General features: G+C 40.6%; 1 protein-coding gene across 12 annotated transcripts in view; it reads right to left on the reverse strand.

The window, feature by feature from the left end:
* Positions 1-942: 942 nt before the first annotated feature.
* CNOT1 (CCR4-NOT transcription complex subunit 1) overlaps positions 943-20931 on the reverse strand; it is a 109446-nt gene continuing 89457 nt past the window's right edge. For 6 of the 12 annotated variants that reach the window (XM_024233401.3, XM_024233403.3, XM_024233400.3 and 3 more), the window contains 15 exons: positions 20029-20220; positions 19053-19195; positions 18439-18547; positions 18172-18341; positions 17270-17501; positions 14446-14694; positions 12514-12677; positions 12240-12357; positions 10530-10631; positions 8779-8952; positions 6312-6461; positions 5508-5688; positions 3698-3830; positions 1433-1567; positions 943-1286 (listed from right to left, as the gene is read on the reverse strand). In XM_024233401.3, the coding sequence (XP_024089169.1) occupies positions 1208-1286; positions 1433-1567; positions 3698-3830; positions 5508-5688; positions 6312-6461; positions 8779-8952; positions 10530-10631; positions 12240-12357; positions 12514-12677; positions 14446-14694; positions 17270-17501; positions 18172-18341; positions 18439-18547; positions 19053-19195; positions 20029-20220 (2331 nt within the window). In that variant the 3' untranslated portion in view covers positions 943-1207. Of the gene's footprint in view, positions 1287-1432; positions 1568-3697; positions 3831-5507; positions 5689-6311; positions 6462-8778; positions 8953-10529; positions 10632-12239; positions 12358-12513; positions 12678-14445; positions 14695-17248; positions 17502-18171; positions 18342-18438; positions 18548-19052; positions 19196-20028; positions 20221-20931 lie in introns of all 12 variants that reach the window. The other 6 variants (XM_024233396.3, XM_063717311.1, XM_024233398.3 and 3 more) reach the window with 1 other exon arrangement.

The following is a 20931-nucleotide window of genomic DNA, read 5'->3' on the forward strand; positions in this document are numbered from 1 at the left end:
CCTGCTCCAGCAATTGTCCAGTGTTGAAATAGGAAGAAAAATACAATTTCCTTAAACATGCCAGCTTAGTAGTAGGAATGACCTATCATTCAGCAAGAAGTTGGTGGTTCCCCGTGGCCCCAAGGTCTGCAAGGCTGGATTGTCCACTTTTCCTCCTCACCACCAGCACTGGCTGCTGCTACTGAGAAAGGCACAGTGGACTCGTGTGTGTGTCATGACTTTAATGGTTAGCTACAGTATGCATACACATACAAGAAGTAGGGGAGCTGAAGCCCAGGAAAGGGCTACAAAATACAACACAGGGACCAACACATTTGCAAAACATTCAAAATCCTTATAAAAGGGGCTGTATTGGTCCTTTCAACTTTGTCATTATTCGGCTTAGCCTGTATGGCTATTCAGTGGGGTAATGGGGGAGAACAATTAAGAGATTTGGTTCTCTTTCCTATATTCCCACTGTTTTTAAGTTTCAGGAGAGGATTGTGGGGGTGAGGGTACGGGGTGGGCTTTAGGCCTGGTCTGGTTTCCCTTTATATAAAGAGCTGACCCCCATCTCATGTGGCTGAGGTGTATAATCCCCAAAAGAAATAAGATGGTACAAATGCAGTCAGCTTTGGAATATGTTTGGGTAGAGACAAAACAGAAACTCATGGGATTCCAATAGTGAGCCCTTCCCATGTTCCTGGACATATCCAATTCTAGCACATCCATATTTTTAATAACTTAGTGATTTTCAAGGTCCCCTGTCCACATTAAAAAAATAAGTTACATAATATTCAAACTGGCTTTTTGCTATTCTTTGGGACACCAGGAATGTCAGAAGACATGGAGCTATGCCCTCAGACAAGTGCATGGCATCAGCTGCCTCTTTACTACAAGGTACCAGTTTATGTACTTGCCTTGGACACAGCTTGCACAAAGCCAAGAAGTTCCAGACAAAGGTTTTCTCTTTCATGTATTTACACAAGTTCAAAATGATATTCACAGCATCTTCTAAATTTTGGCCAAGAGTCAAAAAAATGCATTTAAACTTTGGAACGTGCCCACATAAGACAGGAGGCTGATCCCAACAGTAGTTGGGGCAGATACCCGCAAACCAAAGGGCTGGGAAAGTCAGGAAGAGCTGAAAGGATTCTTCAGTCAGTTTATGAACTCGGTGCAGTGAGACCTCTAGACTGACACACGTACAACAGAGATGCAGTTTCGTCTAACTGGCACCTGTCCCTTCCATTACTTGCTGGGCCTGCTTCTGTCCCATGCAGCACTGTGCGACCGACTGGAATAACCTGAAGGATGAAGACAGTTACAAATCTGTGATTAAAGAGTAGGCCTAACAATACCTTGCATCTCATTCAGCTGACCCAACCTAGAGACAGACGGTTTTCAGTCTCCAGTCTCATTCCTAGACAATTAAAAATTACTTTGAACTCACTTTTCGATTTCTGGGGCACAGTGTACAAATTCATGGTTCCAGAACTTAAACGCTGGGTTTTTAATCAGCTCAATGAAGGTAATAAGAAGACCCCAAGGATGTGGCCTATTTACAATCAACCGTTCCAAGAGAACTCTGGAAAAAGTGAGAAAGAGCTAGTTAATGGAGAGAAGCATACAAATTCATGATTATTCTTCCATTACCTTTTTTTTCTAACTTCTCCGATTATTGAACCACATGCAAAAGTTCTCACCTTTAGTAAAGACAGGTGGATTAATATACTCCAAATAGCACAGGTTGGGATACCTGGGTTTGAACCCTGCTCTTAGCCCTAGAAGACTAAGTATTAATGTAAAGTGCAGATAATGGTATCTGCCTCACAGCTGTTCAGAATAAGGGGTGATCAGGGAGAGGAAGCCACATAAAGCCCAGAGTACATGGCACACAAAGTTAGTACAAAAAGCAGTAATTTCCGGAATGAGCTCCCAGGCCAGGCACAGTGGTTCATGCCTGTAATCCAGCACTTTGGGAGGCCGAGGCAGGTGGATCACCTGAGGTCAGGAGTTCGAGACCAGCCTGGCCAACATGGTGAAACCCCGTCTCTGCTACAAATATAAAAATTAGTCAGACATGGTGACTGCATGCCTGTAATCCCAGCAGTCGGACGCTGAGGCAGGAGAATCGCTTGAACCCAGTAGGTGGAGGTTGCGGTGAGCCGAGATCGTGCCACTGCACTCCAGCCTGGGCGACAGAGTGAGACCCTGTCGCAAGATAAATTAAATAAATAAATAAATAAGCAAGCCCACTCTCAATGGAAAATAAGGAAATAGAAACTAAGAATTAAGAATTCTGACACTGCAGGCTGGGCACGGTGACTCACGCCTGTAATCCCAGCACTCTGGGAGGCCAAGACGGGTGGATCACGAGGTCAGGAGTTCAAGACCAGCCTTGCCAAGATGGTGACACCCCCATCTCTACTAAAAATACAAAAAATTAGCTGGAGGTGGTGGCGGGTGCCTGTAATCCCAGCTACTCGGGAGGCTGGGGCAGAGAACTGCTTGAACCCAGGAGGCAGAGGTTGTAGTGAGCTCACATTGAGCCACTGCACTCCAGCCTGGGCGACAAAGCAAGACTGTCTCAAAAAAAAAAAAAAAAGCTAACATTGCTAGTTCATATGTAAATTGGTAAAATTTTTCTGAATGCCAGTAAGCTTTGGCTTAACTTTATATCCTTTCACGTACCAACTGTACATGAAGCATAACAAAGATTACAAGTCCAAGGAGACTTACTGCAGCTTTATATAAACAAAATGGAACATCATCATCTAAGCATCTGATATTAAATTTTAGTATACAAATCAAAGGAATACCATATTTAGCACCATAGGTACTATTTAATTAAGCAAATGAACAAGTTTTAAGAGTCTGGTCCAATTTTTAAAGTGTATGTGTGTGTGTGTGTATATCACAATCTTTCTAATACTATACGTAGTCTAGGCAATCTGGCAACAGATTCCTAACTATTGTTAGGAAAATGCAAGTATGATCCTGTTGTTGCTACTGCTTTCAACCCAGAGGTAATGAGGAAAAGTCCAAGTCCCTTAACATAGACTTCATAGGCCTGCATGATTTAGGACTGGTTATCACCACCACCTCAGAGAAACTCCTGACCTTTAATCAAAATGTGCCTTGTGGAGTAAACTACTTTTCATTTAAGCCATGATTGCGATTTTTAATTCCCTACTTGTGATACATGTCCATCAGAATGAATATTAAGAGGGCAGGAACCATCCATTTTGCTCACAATTGTATCCCACATTTAACACATTATTGGACATGTAAAAGATTTTCACTGAAGGCCAGGTGCGGTGGCTCATGCCTGTAATCCCAGCACTTTGGGAGGCTGAGGCAGGCGGATCACTTGAGGTCAGGAGTTCAAGACCAGCCTGGCCAACATGGTGAAACCCCGTCTCTACTAAAATACAAAAATTAGCTGGGCGTGGTGGCAGGTGCCTGTAATCCCAGCTACTTGAGAGGCTAAGGCACGAGAATCACTTGAACCCAGGAGGTGGAAGTTGCAGTGAGCCAAGATGGCGCCACTGTACTCCAGACTGAGTGACAGAGCAACACTCCATCTCGAAAAAAAACAAAAAAACCCAACCAAACGGATTTTCACTGAACACTGAAAGCATAGAGAAGAGAGAAAAAAAAAGATGAAAGGAAGGAGACCCTTTTGAAGCATTTAAAAACTAAGCTGCTCTCTTACCTTGTGATCTGTTCTTGGATGGCTTCCGTATTGGCCTCTGCAAAAAGGTACAGCATGGTGCAACTGAAGTAGTGAGTGTGGCTATTTGGGTACCGGAGCTGATTTGCAATTGCATTCAAAAAGAGATAGCGACCTAGAAATTAAGAAACCTTGACTTAGGACTTAGTCTGAAAGGTCAACATGGGAAGACAGTTCGAACTGGCTAGGGTTTGGGTTTCTGACAGAGGCTTTTAAATTAATCTTTGGTGTAAAGCAGTGGTTCTCGGGACCCCAAAGAGTTCTCATTTCTGTGTGTTTTATTTCAGTATTTTCCACATTAGAAATTAGATTTTAAAAATATTTATTCATTTTTAAAAACAGACCCACTATATGCTAATATAAGAAACATGAACTATTTTCTGGTGACACTCATCACTAAGTCTTTCTACATTTTGCAGATCTCTAAGTCTTGCTTAATAAAAGACAGCTGGATTCTCATTTCTGCTTCTGTGTTCAACTTGTTACAGTATATTTCATGTAACCTCTGAGAAATTCAACTGTACACTCATGACAGAATAGACCCAAAAATGTAAATGTTGTTTTATGAGGAAAACAGTTTTGGGCCGGGCATGGTGGCTCACGCCTATAATCCCAGCACTTTGGGAGGCTGAGGCAAGTGGATCACTTGAGGTCAGGGGTTCAAGACCAGCGTGGCCAACATGGTGAAACCCCATCTCTACTAAAAATACAAAAAAATTAGCTGGGCATGGTGGCGCATGCCTGTAATCCCAGCTCCTCGGGAGGCTGAGGCAGGAGAATCGCTTGAACCCCTGAAGCGGAAGTTATGGTGAGCCGATATTGCGCCACTGCCTTCCAGCCTGGGTGAGAGAGCAAGACTCTATTGCAAAAAAAAAAAAAAAAAAAGTTTTGACCTCACAGCCCTCCAAAAAAGGTCTTGACACCCTAAGGGTACCCAGCCCACATTTTGATTAGTCTAAACTACATTGGAATAAGTATTATCTTAACTGGGTTTGGTTGTTTGCCTCTGCTTGACATTATTCGTGTTTGTGAGTCTCACAGTGACACGTTTCTCTAAAGGCTGCCGTCCTTTTACTGCCGAGCTCTTGGATGTGATGGTATTCAATGTTGTTATATCTTGAATTTAAGCTGTCTTAAATCCATCCCACATATAGGCATGCAGCATATATACAACATTAATTCATCTCTCAAGAATCAATAGCAAAGTTAAAGAGTAGTGTCCCCCTAAAATATATGTATGCAAAACTAGACAGGACTGTACAACTGGTTAGCACCTAACTGGGGTCTCTATTATATACGATAAATATAGAGGACCAAAAGAAATGTAGCTCAAGCAGAAAAGCTGCAACCTGCAACAGGAGTTATACTGTGAGCTTTTTGCAGAACAGGAGAGTCCTATTCATTAATCTTTATACACGAACATTTAACAAGATGCCTGCCAAACAGGCACCAATAAAAATGCTTATATAAGGCAGCCTAACAAAACAATGTAACAAGAGGCTATGTTTAAAGGGACTTTAAGTTTATTTTCACACTAAAAAACTTCAGTCACATACACCAAAACTGATACTGCACGATTCTGGATAATTCTTTCCTTTATGCTTTTTTGTATTTTCTGCACTGAGCAGATAATGTCCAATTAAAGATAAAATAATCGGCTAGACCTGTGAATAAATATACTGACAGAACATTCCATCACTATTGTGGCTGGAAGCATTTTTACATTTTTGTGATCAGATTGTAGCAAAAAGCACAGAGAACTCTACTCTGAAAACTGGTAGGCTTCACTCACCCTCAGTGTCCAAGTCCACAGCCAAATTCTGGAAGATATCCATGTGTGCTGAGTGAGTGATGGTGCTCATTGAAGGTGTGCTGCCCTTGTTGTGGATGTGCGCAATGGCCTGAGTCCCGACATAGAGCACCAGTGCATTGATGAGCTGGAGGTTGTAGCGATTCCCAGGTTCATTGGATACCTTAAAATGAGCAAAACAGAACTCCTTATGCTTACTCCTACAGAGGACCAATTCTAGCACCAGTATTTCTAAACCCTTCTTACACCTTCATGGAAAGGCCAAACATTTATTGTGATTCACCTGCTTGAATTCGTGAGGTTATTTAACAAATACACAGATGCTCCAAAGGTGGTTGTATCAGTAAGAGAAATGTGATTTCCCTCAGGAAGCCAAAGCTCAAGGCACAGCTCTAAAGTTTATAAAATCAAAATATGCACTGTGTCAATTAAAGATTTGGAGAGAAAGTTGTAGTTGCATGGCATATACAGATTGTAAATATATAACTTTCAAAATATCCTATAGAGAAATGTAAATCAGCATCCAGGTATTCAGAAAAATCCTAGGAGTACCAACAGCTAATGACTGTCTGTGGTCTACTCTTATAGTGCTGTCTTGTCCAAAGCTGTAGCAAAATATCACTGATGAAATGAACTAGTAAAATACGTAAATCCAGTTAATCAGCCTCACCCAGTTGATGGAAGTGACAATAAAAGACTAACTCCCAAATGGACCACACACAGGACCATACATAGAAAGTGCTTTATATGGAAGACATAGCTGAGTTTTAAGCCAAACCAATTAACCTGTAGGTTGCTGCGCAGATCAGACAGAAAAGTGACTGGTGATCGAGTTTTAAGATAGGAATCCAAATCCTTTTTGAACTGAGGTGGCATTACTCCAGTGAAATTGGTGAGAATCCGGGGAGCAATGTTAATTTCACTCAACATGTCCACCTGCCACAGATAAAATGCAAGAATCACAAGCAGAATCATTTTTATTAGTAAATTACATCTATGCTAAAAAGTGGTGGGACTGTTTTTCTAAAACTATATACACTATAAATGCCTTGAAGAGCACAGCTGCCACATTTTATTAATCAGTCTTTCTTTCTTTAGAAGAATCTTGGTACAAAATGATAAAAATTTCTCACTCTATAATGTATTTCCTTCCCAGAGGCAAGACACCTTTTGGGCAAAGGTCTAATTTGCACAACTAACTGATTTTTCCTGGACTTGGATTTCAAAATAATAATCCGGAATAAGATTCCTCACTCACCAAGAGTCTTTGAAAAGAAGCCCCAGCAAGACCAGACATCACACTTACTCTTTTAAAAAAAAAAAATGAAGCCGGGCACAGTGGCTCACGCCTGTAAACCCAGCACTTTGGGAGGCAGAGGCAGGCGGATCACCTGAGGTTGGGAGTTCAAGACCACCCTGACCAACATGGAGAAACCCCATCTCTGCTGAAAATACAAAATTAGCTGGGTGTGGTGCCTGTAATCCCAGCTGCTTGGGAGTCTGAGGCAGGAGAATCGCTTGAACCCTGGAGGCAGACGTTGCAGTGAGCCAGAGATCGCGCCATTGTGCTCCAGCCTGGGCAACAAGAACAAAACTCCGTCTCAAAAAAAAAAAAAAAAAATGCATTTGTCAGGAAGAGTAGAGACTACATTTAAACTATAGCTGGGCACTTCTAGTGGTGTGCACCTCTAGTAACAGCTACTCTGGAGGCTGAGGCAGGAGGATGGCTTGAGCACAGGAGCCTGAGGCTGAAGTGCACTATGTTCACACCTGTGAATAGTCACTGCCCTTCAGCCTGGGCAACACAACGAGACCCCTGTCTCTTAAACAAACTATAGTAGCCATGTCAGGGTGGTGAGATTTTAAGTGGTCCTCTCTCTCCTTTATTCCAACAACTTAAAAAAATACAGTGGGTTCTCCATACCCTTAGGTTCCATATCTACTTAACCTCAAATCGCAAATATGGGGGGTGAAGGTAGAGGTAGATGATGGGGTCAATAAAAAATAATACAACAATAAAGGCCGGGTGCAGTCGCTCATGCCTGTAATCCCAGCACTTTGGGAGGCCAAGGCAGGCAGATCGTGAGGTCAGGAGTTTGAGACCAGCCTGGCCAACTAGTGGAAACCCCGTCACTACTAAAAATACAAAAAAAATTAGCCAGGCATGGTGGCAGGCACCTGTAGTACCAGCTACTTGGGAGGCTGAGGCAGGAGAATCACTGGACCCCAGGAGGCGGAAGTTGCAGTGAGCTGAGATTGCGCCACTGCACTCCAGCCTGGGTGACAGAGTGAGACTCCATCTCAAAAATAAATAAATAAACACAAATAAATAATAATACAACAATAAAAAACACAAATTTTAAAAAGTTATTAATATAGTTTAAAATAGTTATTTCCATAATAGCATTACACTACATTAGGTATCATAGGCAATACAGATGTCATTTAAGGGGATATGCAAAGGTTATATGCCACTTTACATACAGGACTTAAGCATACTTAAAATTCGGTGTCCCAGTGGGTCCTAGAACCAATCCTCCAAGAACAGTAAGGGACCAAGGAACAACTGCACAAGTGCACAGACACACAAAACTATGAAATATGGAGACTATGGCAGGGCGTGGTGGCTCACACCTGTAATCCCAGCACTTTGGGAGGCCGAAGCAGGCAGATTACTTGAGGTGAGGAGCTCAAAACCAACATGGCCGACATGGTGAAACCCCATCTCTACTAAACACATAATTAGCCAGGCGTGGTGGCGAGTGCCTGTAATCCCAGCTACTTGGGAGGCTGAGGCGGGAGAATAGCTTGAACCAGCGAAGGGGAGGTTGCAGTAAGCCGAGACTGCACCACTGCACTCCAGCCTGGGTCACAGAGTAAGACTCTGCCTCAAAAAAAGAAAAAGATTACAAAGGTCTGTTTGTTCTGCAATTCTTTGCCATGTGGGGCACACCCAGCAAATGACTGCCCCAACACCTAAGCTGTGGTTCTATAAATAGAGCTAAATTTAGTATCAAAATTAATATGAAAACTAGCAACTAGAAAAATGCTGTGAATCAATGTTCACCAGCAACAGCAATAGCAACAATATCATACCCTATATCAGGCTTAATAACATTATTTCCTTTAAAGAGTACCCTTAACTAACGGTGTGCGTGTTATGTTGGGTAGGGAAGTGTTGAACAGTCTACTTATGAGAGAAAGGACTGAAATATTAAGACATAAGTTTTCCTTTAACTAGTTGGAACCTTACCTTTAGATTAGGAGTGAATGGGTCAGGGAGCCTCATGTTTCTTGGAAAGGCACTCAGGATCAAATTTCTTAACTGGATACAATTAGGTGGGATCACATCACAGAACCCATAATGGTAATCACAAAGGAACTCTGGGAAATCATGCAAAAGAACCAGCAGCACTCTTAAAGTGCCCTATTTTTAAAAAACAAGAAAAATATTTCCACACTAAGGAAAATGGAGTAACGTTTTCCTATTATAACTTAAGCCCCCCACCCCCCGCAAAAGAATAAAGTATACTTTAGTAACATTTCTTAAAAAGTTTTAGGCTTTAATTAACATTATCACAGATGATTTATCAAATATTTCCATTTAGGTATCATGAAAAACTAGGCATCAAGAGTTTACAGGCTGAAATGAATATGCTAGGAGACTGGACAAAAAATAAAGATATAATGATGTAAGCATCTATCTTCAGAAGCCAAAAAAAAGAACTAATGAAAACCAAAGAAAGTAGAGTAAAAGCATATAATAAATTTTTTAAAGTACTAAAAAAAATCAAGGCCCAAGTTAATTATTAGAAAAAATAAATTGATAAATCCTAACCAAGGCTGACAGAGAAAACACAAAAATTATTAATGTCAGGAATGACATTACAGATCCTACAGTCATAAAAAATAGTTTCAGAACATTAAACGATTTTATGCTCATAAATCTGACAATTCAGATAGGTGGAAAACAGAACACCTTAGCACACTGAGACACGCAAAGATTTCCTACACGAGTCACAAAAAGCAACTTTTAATACAAGTTTAAAAATCTGCAATTTTGACTACAATAAATTTTAAAGCTTCTGATCCTCAAAAGACACCTCCCCCTTCCTTTAAGGGAGTAAAAGGGCAAGCTGAGAGGGAGATGTTTGAATATATAGTAACAAAGGGCTTGTATTTAAAACATATAAAGAATTATTTAATAAATAAAAATACAAACAAGAGCCAAAAGACTGGAAGAGGAGCATCACAAAAAGGTGATATCCATGGCTGATCTACACATGAAAACCTCATTAAGAAATCATCAAGGAGGCTGGGTGCAGTGTCACACCTGTAATCCCAGCACTTCAGGAGGCTGAGGCAGACTGATCACTTAAGGTCAGGAGTTTGAGACGAGCGTAGCCAATGTGATGAGATCCCCCATGTCTACTAAAATTATAAAAAATTAGCCAGGTGTGGTGGCACATGCCTGTAGTCTCTGCTACTAGGGAGACTGAGGCACAAGAATCACTTGAACCTGGGAGGCAGAGGTTGCAGTAAGCTGAGATCGCGCCACTGCACTCCAGCCTGGGTTTCAGAGTGAGACTCTGTCTCAAAAAAAAAAAAAAGATAAATCGCCAACAAAATTAAATCCACAATGAGATTTCACAGTACAACTGCCAAAATGGCTAAAATGAAAAACAGATAATACCAGGTATGGTATTATGCCATACCAGGTATGGCAAGATGAAGATGTGGGAAAACCAGTACCTCCTCCATGCTGTTTAAAAGTATAAACTGGTACAAATGCTTTGTAAAACTGTAGTATCTTCTACAGTTGAACATATACAAACACTGTACAATTTGGGTGCTGGTTATGCAAGTACACTTGATTTTTACACTTTTCTGAATGTATGTCATGCCTCAAAGGCTTAATAAAAACAAAATAAGGCCTCAGATTCCTAAAGTATATTTTCTTAAGATCTCAGTTATTTTAACTTATAATAAATCCAAGTTAATTACCTTGTAGAGGATTTGCATAGGTTTGGTGAGTTCCACATTTCTAAGGAAAGGCGCTAAATATTTGAATAAATCAATCAGTAGCTGTGCATACATAGGCCACCCCTGAAAGAAATGTACATGAGTCATAATTATACTCAGCTGTTTTTCAGCCACTATAAGTCCCCCAAGCAGCTACACTGACTTATCTTCTTCATGCTAATATAAGTAGAGAATACTAATGTTAAGTACCTCTACTAAAGATCGGCATTAAAGGCCAGGCATGGTGGCTGACGCCTGTAATCCCAGCACTCTGGGAGGCCAAGGCCGGTGGATCACTTGAAGTCAGGAGTTAGAGACCAGCCTGGCCAACATGTTGAAATCCTGTCTCAACTAAGAATATAAAAAATTAGCCAGGCGAGGTGGCGGGCACCTGTAATCCCAGCTACTCCGGAGGCTGAGGCACGAGAATTGCTTCAACCTGGGAGGCAGAGGTTGCAGTGAGCCAAGGTCACAGCACTGCACTCCAGCCTGGACAGCAAGAGCAAAACTCCGTAAAAAAAAAAAAAGAAAAGAAAAGAAAAAAGATTGGCATTAAAAAGATTAAAAAGGACCAAGTTATTATGGAGATAGTGGGAAATAATATTTGAAAAAACTGGCTCCAGAGATTTCAAGACATAATGATCCCTGTGTACCTGCAGCAAAATTTAAAAAGGGAGAGGAGTAAACTTCTGATAGAACACAAAACAGTCAACTGCAGAAACTGACAACTAGAAATGTGTTTTCTTAATTCCTTATTAAGTCTCAGCCATTTCCTTTCTCTCTTCCAACTCCTCAACTCTTCGCAAATAACCTTGTTGAGTCCACGACATGAATTCTCTATTTTCAGCCAATGTCAGCCTGCTCACCCTCCCCCAACTATACCAATTATGTTCAATTAATTCTTGGATAATTGTATTTAATATGTTGTGTTCCTTCCTCCTAGAATGCCCTTCTCCACCAAACAAAACTTCATTTAAGAGCTATTTCACCTTCTTTGTCAAGTTCACTCCATTACATAGCAGTCACATTTCTTCTGATCTGAGGGGCCAAAGAATGGTACTTTCTGCAGTACTCATTTGCCAATTTAATTCCAAGATGGGAGGAAAAAAACTTATCATGTTAACTGTGTTGTATTACCAATTAGATAAAGAACTCTTAAATAGAACTTGATCATAATCCTTCAAAATAACATAGCCCAGTAGTCCTCAACCTTAGTTTGAGAGCCTTCCGCATTTAAAGTGAGAGTCTGTAAAACCAACAAGCTCCAGAGCCCTGTTACCCAGAGATTTATTCAGATATTTATGAGGGCACACATAGATTTCAACTTTAAAAACAACACCCCTACCCCCAAAAAAACCCTTAACTGACAAATATGTAAAATAAATCATGCCTGTGTATAAAGAAGCAAAACATTTTAAAAGAAAGAAAGGAAAAAACAATAAAAAAAAACTTGCGAGACTGACACAGGTGGCCCACAACTGAGCTGAAGCAGCAACACCTAATCACTGAGGAATGGCTTTCAGGCAGAGGCAGTCAAGTACTTGACTTGAGTGAACACTACACAGCATTCCCAACTAAGTTTGGAAGAAGTACAATTACTACTAAATGACTAATAGAAATCTATAGGCAATGCTAATAAATAAGCCCAGGTAGTTATAGTCTTCATCTACAGAAGATAAACTGCAGCCACACCTTCTGCTGTGGCGTATGTGCCAGCATTCTTGCAATAAATATCCGATGGGAAATCAGTTCAAGCCAGGCATATACAAAGCCAGGAGCTTTGGTAGGCCTCAAGATGTGGAATGTATTGCTGAAAGAAGAAAAACCTTAGTGAGAAGCACAGTCCAACTTAAATACAGTGAACAGCACATGAATGTAGGCTCAAAATGCTCAAGAGTTCTACTCCCAAAATTTTACTACATTAATCCAGCAAACCTTAACACAAAATCGCAAACACAATACTCACCAGAAAGCTGTAAGTGTCTGGAAATTAATGGTTTCCAACACATGCTCAGGTGCATTGAGTTCCAAGAGAAGCATGATAAAAATTCGATGGTAGGGAAGTTGCTGAAATTCACTCTGACGAACATCATGATCCTGAAGGAGAACTCCCACTACTATACCAAGGACCTACATAAAACACAAATCAGAGCTTGTAAATTATTCAGATAATCCACTCACCACTTTGATGTCATGCTTTTTAAACTTTGCATTCTTAAACCCAACATTAAAGGAAAGCATATATACAATTTGAATACAAAATTACATGCTGGCAGCCGGCAGCCGATAGGGCCATAAATTGGTCTGACTTCGCCTTTGGTGTTTTTTGTGTTTCTTTGAATTTCAACATCCTTGGACCACACCTGAATATTCTCCACAAATGCCCAATGGTTTTTCTTCAGCTCTAGAAATCAGCAAGGCCCCTCACATTTCACCACGTTAACACAATATAACAATCTAATTTGTCTGGTCTGACATGAAGTTGACATGTGGGAATGATTTACGCCTGTCTTGGCATTTAGTAGGCAGGGGCCAGGAAAGCTGTTAGGCTGCAGAGATCCCATTCCACTTGACTTGCCCACTGAACAGTGAGGGGCTTGAAGAACACATCTCTAATTTCCCAAATCCAAAATCGAAGTCCATTTTTACACGTATTTTTGCATTGTTTTAATATTCAAATTTCCAAGAACTCCACTGTGTAAATCAAGCCAATGACTAATATCACTCATGTACTTGAGTTGCCAATCTATCAGCAGGGGGCACTTCTAGCCACCCACTCACAGTGATTCTGTGTATGGGGCAAATTCATACTACCAAGCATTAACATACTGAAATACATTATGATCTCTTTTTGTATTTCGGTTAAGGCACCATATTCTGTTTCTAACACAGAGCGAGTATGTTTACATATTATTTACAAATTTAATTTCAGGACAGAAAAGACGCATTAACAAAATGTTTTGGGGAAGGGTTGGCCTCAACAGCGTTAAGAACCACTTATATGGCCAGGCATGGTGGCTCATGCCTGTAATCCCAGCACTTTGGGAAGTCGAGGCAGGCGGGTCACTTGAGGGACCCAATAGGGTTAAGAACCACTGATGTGGCCGGGCGCCGTGGCTCACGCCTATAATCCCAGCACTTTGGGAGGCTGAGGCGGGCAGATCACGAGGTCGGGAGATCAAGACCATCCTGGCTAACACAGTGAAACCCTGTCTCTACTAAAAATATAAAAAATTAGCCGGGCGCGGTGGCGGGTGCCTGTAGTCCCAGCTACACGGGAGGCTGAGGCAGGAGAATGGCGTGAATCTGGGAGGCGGAGCTTGCAGTGAGCCAGATCCCGCCACTGCACTCCAGCCTGGGTGACAGAGTGAGACTCCATCTTAAAACAACATAAAACAAACAAAACGAAACAAAAAATACAAAAAAAATTATCTGGGCATGGTGGCGAGTGCCTGTAGTCCCAGCTACTCACGAGGCTGAGGTAGGAGAATGGTGTGAACCTAGGAGGCGGAGTTTGCAGTGAGCCGAGATCACACCACTGCACTCCAGCCTGGGCGACAGAGCAAGACTCCGTCTCAAAAAAAAGAAACCACTGATGTGGCCGGGCATGGTGGTTCATGCCTGTAATCCCAGCACTATGGGAAGCCAAGGCAGGTGGATCACTCAAGGCCAGAAGTTTGAGACCAGCTTGGGCAACATGGTAAGACCCTACTAAAAACAGAAAAGCTCCAGGCATCATGGCTCATGCCTGTATTCCCAGCTACTTCAGAGGCACTCCAGCCTGGGTGACAGAGTGAGACTCTCTCAAAGAAACAATATAAAAAATAATAATAATAATTAAATAAATAAAACACCCCACTGATGTAGACCAAGACTAAGGCAAGAAAGGATTTCAGACCTTGTTCAGCAGATTAATCTTTGTGACAGTGTTGGTGGCCTCCCCTGAGTGTTTCACGAGCAGTGCAATGAGTCGAACAAAGGCATCCAGGTTGTGATAGCACTTGGCTCGGATCATGGTGGGATTAGCAGCAGGATTGTGCTGCTGCTCAGCCTGAGCACGGTAACTGATTTCAACACACATTTCAGTACACAGACGAAAGAACCTTGTTATGAGATCATCGGTCTTCAGTATTCCTTGCTGGTGCATCTACCACGGGAACAAAAAATAAAGACACAATGAGATAACACACACAAATAAACTTCATATAACTTTAATTTTCAGGCTTAAGAGATTCTCATTTGTTCCTACTGTCATATTTCTAATTCTTACATTGTAATAAATGTATTATCAGAATTATTTTCCCATTAAGGTGCCATGACAGAATTCCTCCAGTTTTAAGTTTAATGTAGAACAGAGAAGATGGAAACTGACACAGATTATCATGGCAATTTTGAACAGTAGGTTCCCACCAAATAATGTGGAAAATTAACCATGCAAATAAAACAAACTGTTCGTAACTGTAAGTCATGTTAAGACATTGTGGACTCCAAGGAGAAGACTAAATTGCATATATTTTACTTTCTCACAGAATTTAAGGTAATTTACTTCTGAAGGATTTGAAGATAATTTCCTCAAACTGAATTAACCAATAACAAAGATTTTAAAATTCCAACAAGCTACCCCCAGAAAAATCAATAATTTGTACAATAGGTAAGTACCAAATGGAAATACAAATCTGATCTAGGTATTTTAATGTAATAAAAATGTTACATTAATTAAAATGATGTGGAAACACAAGTTTATTTAAAAGAAAGGAAAAATTAGAAACTATATGACGTATGAACTAGAAGTGAAGCACAGTGGGAATATTATTTGGCTAGTTCCCCTCAACCCTTTAAAACAAACAAACAAACAAACGAAGACAACAGTGAAATACACATTAAGGCTACAGAGGAAGAACAGGTCACTTACTTACTAAACAAAGAAACCAAGTTCAGAAAAAAAAAACTTCAAGGTTATCTTGAAATTTTTGAAACAACTTAACTGTCCCTGATAAGCAGTAAAGACAACTGAACTGGTTAGACTACGATAATACTGTACCCTGCTGGGACAGAATGCCAGCATGGCAAAGGGACTTTTTGTCTACACTGGTATCTGTAAAACTAACAGAGAGTGAGGAATATTAGGACAGAGTACTATGGTCAAGGAGGAGCATAAGAAGGAAAGAATTTTCAAAAGGATACAAAACAGCACAGAAAAGTATAATACACTATCTTTTTCAAGAGAAAGATGAAATGAGAGCAAATAAGCCAGCAGGAAGGGCTGAGACAGGCGCCACATCCATACCCATGAAATAGCAATGATCAGAAAGACCAATGGATTCCAATTTCTTCCATTCAAATTATAAATCAGACTATAAAACATGCAGTAATAGCTTTTCAGTAGGGTATGCTTTGTAATTCCCTGGATTCTTTTAGGGGAGAAATATACTCAGTATGATTTACTGAGTAACATTCATTTTGAAAAGTAAACCTAATTTCTTTTTTTTTTTTTGAGACAGAGTCTCGCTCTGTCGCCCAGGCTGGAGTGCAGTGGCGCAATCTCGGCTCACTGTAAGCTCCACCTCCCGGGTTCACGCCATTCTCCTGCCTCAGCCTCCCGAGTAGCTAGGACTACAGGCACCCGCCACCACACCTGGCTAATTTTTTTGTATTTTTAGTGGAGACAGGGTTTCACTGTGTTAGCCAGGATGGTCTCGATCTCCTGACCTCATGATCCGCCTGCCTCGGCCTCCCAAAGTGCTGGGATTACAGGTGTGAGCCACAGAGCCCGGCCAAAAAGTAAACGTAATTTCAAATAACTTCTAGAATTGAAGTCAGCTCTTCCACATTCAATTGTCATTAGTTTGAAAAGAGACCTAATTTGTAATCTTTCTTTAGCAATATACCTAAAAGTTTTGGGTTCAGTTTGAAGAAATATAATGGTCAATCTGCAGAAATAAGCAGACAACTCACCCTGAAAAAAAATTACAACAGTTCTAATAAAGGAAATTCCAAGGTCAATTCAGGAAAAGTATCACTCTTGCCAAGTTATATTATAATTAGGACACATGGACTTATTGTGTCTGATTCCCTCACAGTCACTGAAAGCAACCAGTGATAATCAAAAACAGAATGCTAAATGGTACTATGGCCTGGTTCTGACATTGTTCCTTGTTCATCCTATTCACAAACATTCCTGCCAAACTTGATTTTCAGTTAGGTGCTTTGTTCCTAACACTTTTAAGTCAAAGTTCAACTTGCATCAAATCTAATGAAAATACTGGAAAGTATTTTCCAAAGGAATATGTCATGTTTAGGTAGATATTTAAATTAGAAAATACAATAAAACACTCTACCATTTAAATAAGCATTTTTATTTTGTCATTTTTTTTTAATGTGGGCTACTGTGAGAATTTTACATATTTATTAGCCCACAGTCCCATCAGTGCTAGTAAAAATACATTTGGTAGTTTCATTATTCATTATCTGACCCATTGTACTTTGTAGCTGTGACAACTGAAATGGAATATACAGAACCAATGGTGGGAGGGAATGTTGCCTTTATTGCTTAGTGATCAACCATGAGAAAACAGGCTGTAATTTAATGATAAACAGTTTGGGTTTGCATGAGTATGGAGGTAACTGTCTGACCACATGTACGTAATACTGAGCTTTAATATTGGAGGCATCACACCCTACTTATGTTGAATAAAAAGCACCTTTCTTTCCAAAAGCTCTACCTGTCCAACAAACGCAGAGAAAGCTTTGGTACTGTCGCGGCCAGCTGCTGCTGAATGGTAGAGATTCACCCATTCCCTCAGAAGATACTCTGCCTTCTCCCTCAGGCCTGGAGGGTCATCATACTCTGAGGCTTGAGAGATCCCAGAATGCATCATAAAGTTTGGGCCTCCATGAGCACGATCAATCATTGCTTCATAGTTGGATCGCACTACTTCCATCAGCTGGGGCAATCTAGTACAATAAATTCAGCGTGAAAATCAGTCTCCTCGTAGTTGTGATTTTACAGACATACGGATGTATAGTTTACTTATTTAACAGCAACCACAAGAGTGGTTTACCACTTCACTTTACCACTTCCACACTAAAACAAAACTATACTTAGTCTCTTATCTGCTTGTTCATGAGCACACAACACGCAAACAACTGCCCTCAGTTAAGCTACTTCTTGCCCAAAAAACGTGTTCATTTAAATGGAACTGATGTTCAGAGTCAACAACTATCCACTGCTTGCCTACTATGTACCATGCTTTCTTTACGTTACTTCTCTTGATTTCCAATAGTTCTTTGAGAAATTATTTCCATTTTCTATAAAGAATAGGTTTAAGGAGGGTAGTCAATTTGCCTAAAATCAGAAAGCTTTTAAGTGGCATGACCAGGGCTTAAACATAGGACTCTGACACTAAGTCTGGTACCGTATGTACTGCTCTGTGCCAAGAAGACTTGGCAGTCAATTAAGCTTTCATACTTCAAGTGACAATATTAGCCCTTACCAAAGCTACTCACCCATATGTGGTTGGTAAAGCAGTTATAACAAGTAATGTTAGTAAGTCTGCATATTCATTCCTAAAAATATTACGGAGACTACTAAATGTACAGAGATCTCAAAGCATTTCATCCTCACCCTTCTGGAGCATTGCCTCTGGAATGAGCATTAATCCTCATGAGGGTTTCAATGGTGTGGAACAGATCTGCCTCAGTAACATGAGCAACACTCCTTTCATCCACCAGCAGGATTTTTACCAATTGCATAGCAAATGCCACAGCCATGTAGTTTAAGCCATTCTCCATTGACTGGCAACACAGAAAACACAATGTAAGAGGGAAAACACTTAAGAGCAAACATACTTCCCTGAGTCCTTTTGTCCATGCAAGTAAATTCCTTCCATACCTGCGCTAGGTGAAGATCATACTGTTGCATATTAACCAAATGATTGCGAATTAGCAGCTCCACAGCCTCCACATTATATTTATATTCATCCCGACATTCAATTAGGCACCTAGAAAAAGTTCAATATCTTTACTCATATAGGCTTAACCATACTGTATAAAGTGCCCATTTTACTCAATGGAAATTTGCTCCAAATTAAGAATGCCTTGAGATTCAACTGCAAATCAGGTCCAAATTTAAAAACAGCCAGTAATGAAATAGAACAGATAGCCCAGGCTTTCCTTTCAAATCCTAGGATACAGAGTATTCCATTTAAGACATTAAAATACTTATACATGAATACCACTTCTGAGAAATCACTGAAGCCTTTTAAAACAATGACCTACAATTTATTCCCCAAAACAAGGTACTGGTTTTCTATATCCAACATGGGGAGAAGGTAGAGACCAGATGGAAAACAACTACTTAACAATTCTCACCTCTCAGAAGTAGGAAGTCCAAGTGTCCGACCTACCTACTAGAAAAAAGGGAAACCCCTAGACATAAACAGTACTTTCTATGTCAAAAGGCAGTCGCAGTCCAATACTCACTACTTTTCGAAGATGGCTACTGACCTTGTGATCTGTTTGTTGCACCATGGAGACCCATATGCCCGGCCATCCTGCAGAGCTTTTAGGACCAAGAGGTGGCATTCCCTGTAGCGCAGCAGAAGGTCAGCATCAGCACCACTTGTGGCATCTAGTAAGCCCTCTACAGCCTATGGGAGAAAGAAAGCGTTCAAAACCATGAAAAATACAGTGCTTGGCCCAACTATCACAGCCAGAAACCAAACCTCAATGCCAAGTACCAAATACCTTCCAAAGCCTCCCTGTCCTTTCCACTCTCCAAACATCCCTTTCAGTTGCCTATCACACACACTCTAAATTCTATCTGATTTAAGTTCATTCTGCGCTCTTGTCATAAAAGGCTCTGCTGTAGTTAAAACCCAGGGCTCCCTACCTACCCTGATCCAAATTATTGGATCAACTTGTCCCTCAAAATCTAAAGGGCAGCTGGGCTCAGTGGCTCATGCCTATAATCCCAACACTTTGGGAGGCTCAGGAGGGAGGGCCACTTGAGCCCAGGAGATTGAGAACGACCTGGACAACAAAGCAAGACCTGTCTCTACAAAAAAATTAAAAATTAGCTTGGCTTGGCAGTGCACACCTGTAATCCCAGCTACTCAAGAAGGTGATGTGGGAGGCTCACTTGAGCCCATGATCACATCACTGCACTCAAGCCTGACAGAGACCCTGTCTCTTACACACACACACACACACACACACACCCACCCCTCTAAAGGGCTATCTTTTAAAGTTTCTTCAAATCATATTTCCGGAATATCTTTAAGAAAAAAAATAAAGATTTCCAAGTTTACCATTCAAAACTGCCATGACTACATTCTGTGTTGGAAAAAAAAAATCACCTACTTATAGAACTTGATTTATATTATGAAATCTTAAGCATAACTACATAAATATGTAGATGGTGGTGCAGGTCAATAAATGTTTAACACCTAGCATTTTCTAAAGTAATAGCTTAAGAACCAACCTTTTGGAGCAATCCAAGAGCAGCTATGGCATCCCGAGAGTTTCGAGATAAAACTACAACCTCCAAGAGACTTCGAAGAGCCTGAGCTTGAGGGTTCATGGCCAAAGCTGGTGGGATGGCATGTAGATGTTGCTCCAGTTCTGTAATACACTTATCATAAATCTGAGCTACATCATCTGTTGCCCAAGCTTGCTGTTTTAGAGAAGGAAACAACCAACAAGAGACAAAAGATGTTAAGGTTTTTTATTGACACATGTATCAAATAGAGGTCTATTAGTATGTTTACTCCCTTTTTCTTATTTTTACATTCAAACATGGAGGGCCTCTTCCTTTCCTTCTTCCTGAGCTATTCAGAATTAATACCATCAAGTGGCACAGTACAAGGCAGGCATAAGGGAAGAGGTGTTTCATTTGAGAGAGGAAAACCTGGCAGGCAGCAGCATAATCAAGTGATAAAAGAGAGCATTAGTAACAATGAGACAGACTGAGGGCAGCACCACTTGTACCATCTACTAAACCCTCTATATCCTAAGAAAGTGTTTCAAACCATGAAAAATATAGTACTCAGTCCAACTGTCAAAGCCTGATAGGACAGAATAAGAATACAGCATTACTTCTGAGCTATTCCTATTGTTAAAAACACATTACCTGAATCTAGTCATGAGAATACACTGGACAAACAAATCAAGTCATTTAGAAAATAATTAGCCTATAATATTGAGAAGTGTTATGGTCATGAAAGATGAGGAAAAACTGAGTTACCTACACCAGCTAGAACTGAGGGAGACTTTAAAAATATGACAACTGAAGAAATGTGTGATTCTAAAACAGGTCTTTTACTATACATTATTGGGATACATGGTGAAACTTGAAAGAGGTCTATGAATTAGATGGAGTAAAGTA

The sequence above is a fragment of the Pongo abelii genome, chromosome 18, assembly GCF_028885655.2.
Source record: "Pongo abelii isolate AG06213 chromosome 18, NHGRI_mPonAbe1-v2.0_pri, whole genome shotgun sequence".
In the NCBI taxonomy this organism is placed as follows: domain Eukaryota; kingdom Metazoa; phylum Chordata; class Mammalia; order Primates; family Hominidae; genus Pongo; species Pongo abelii.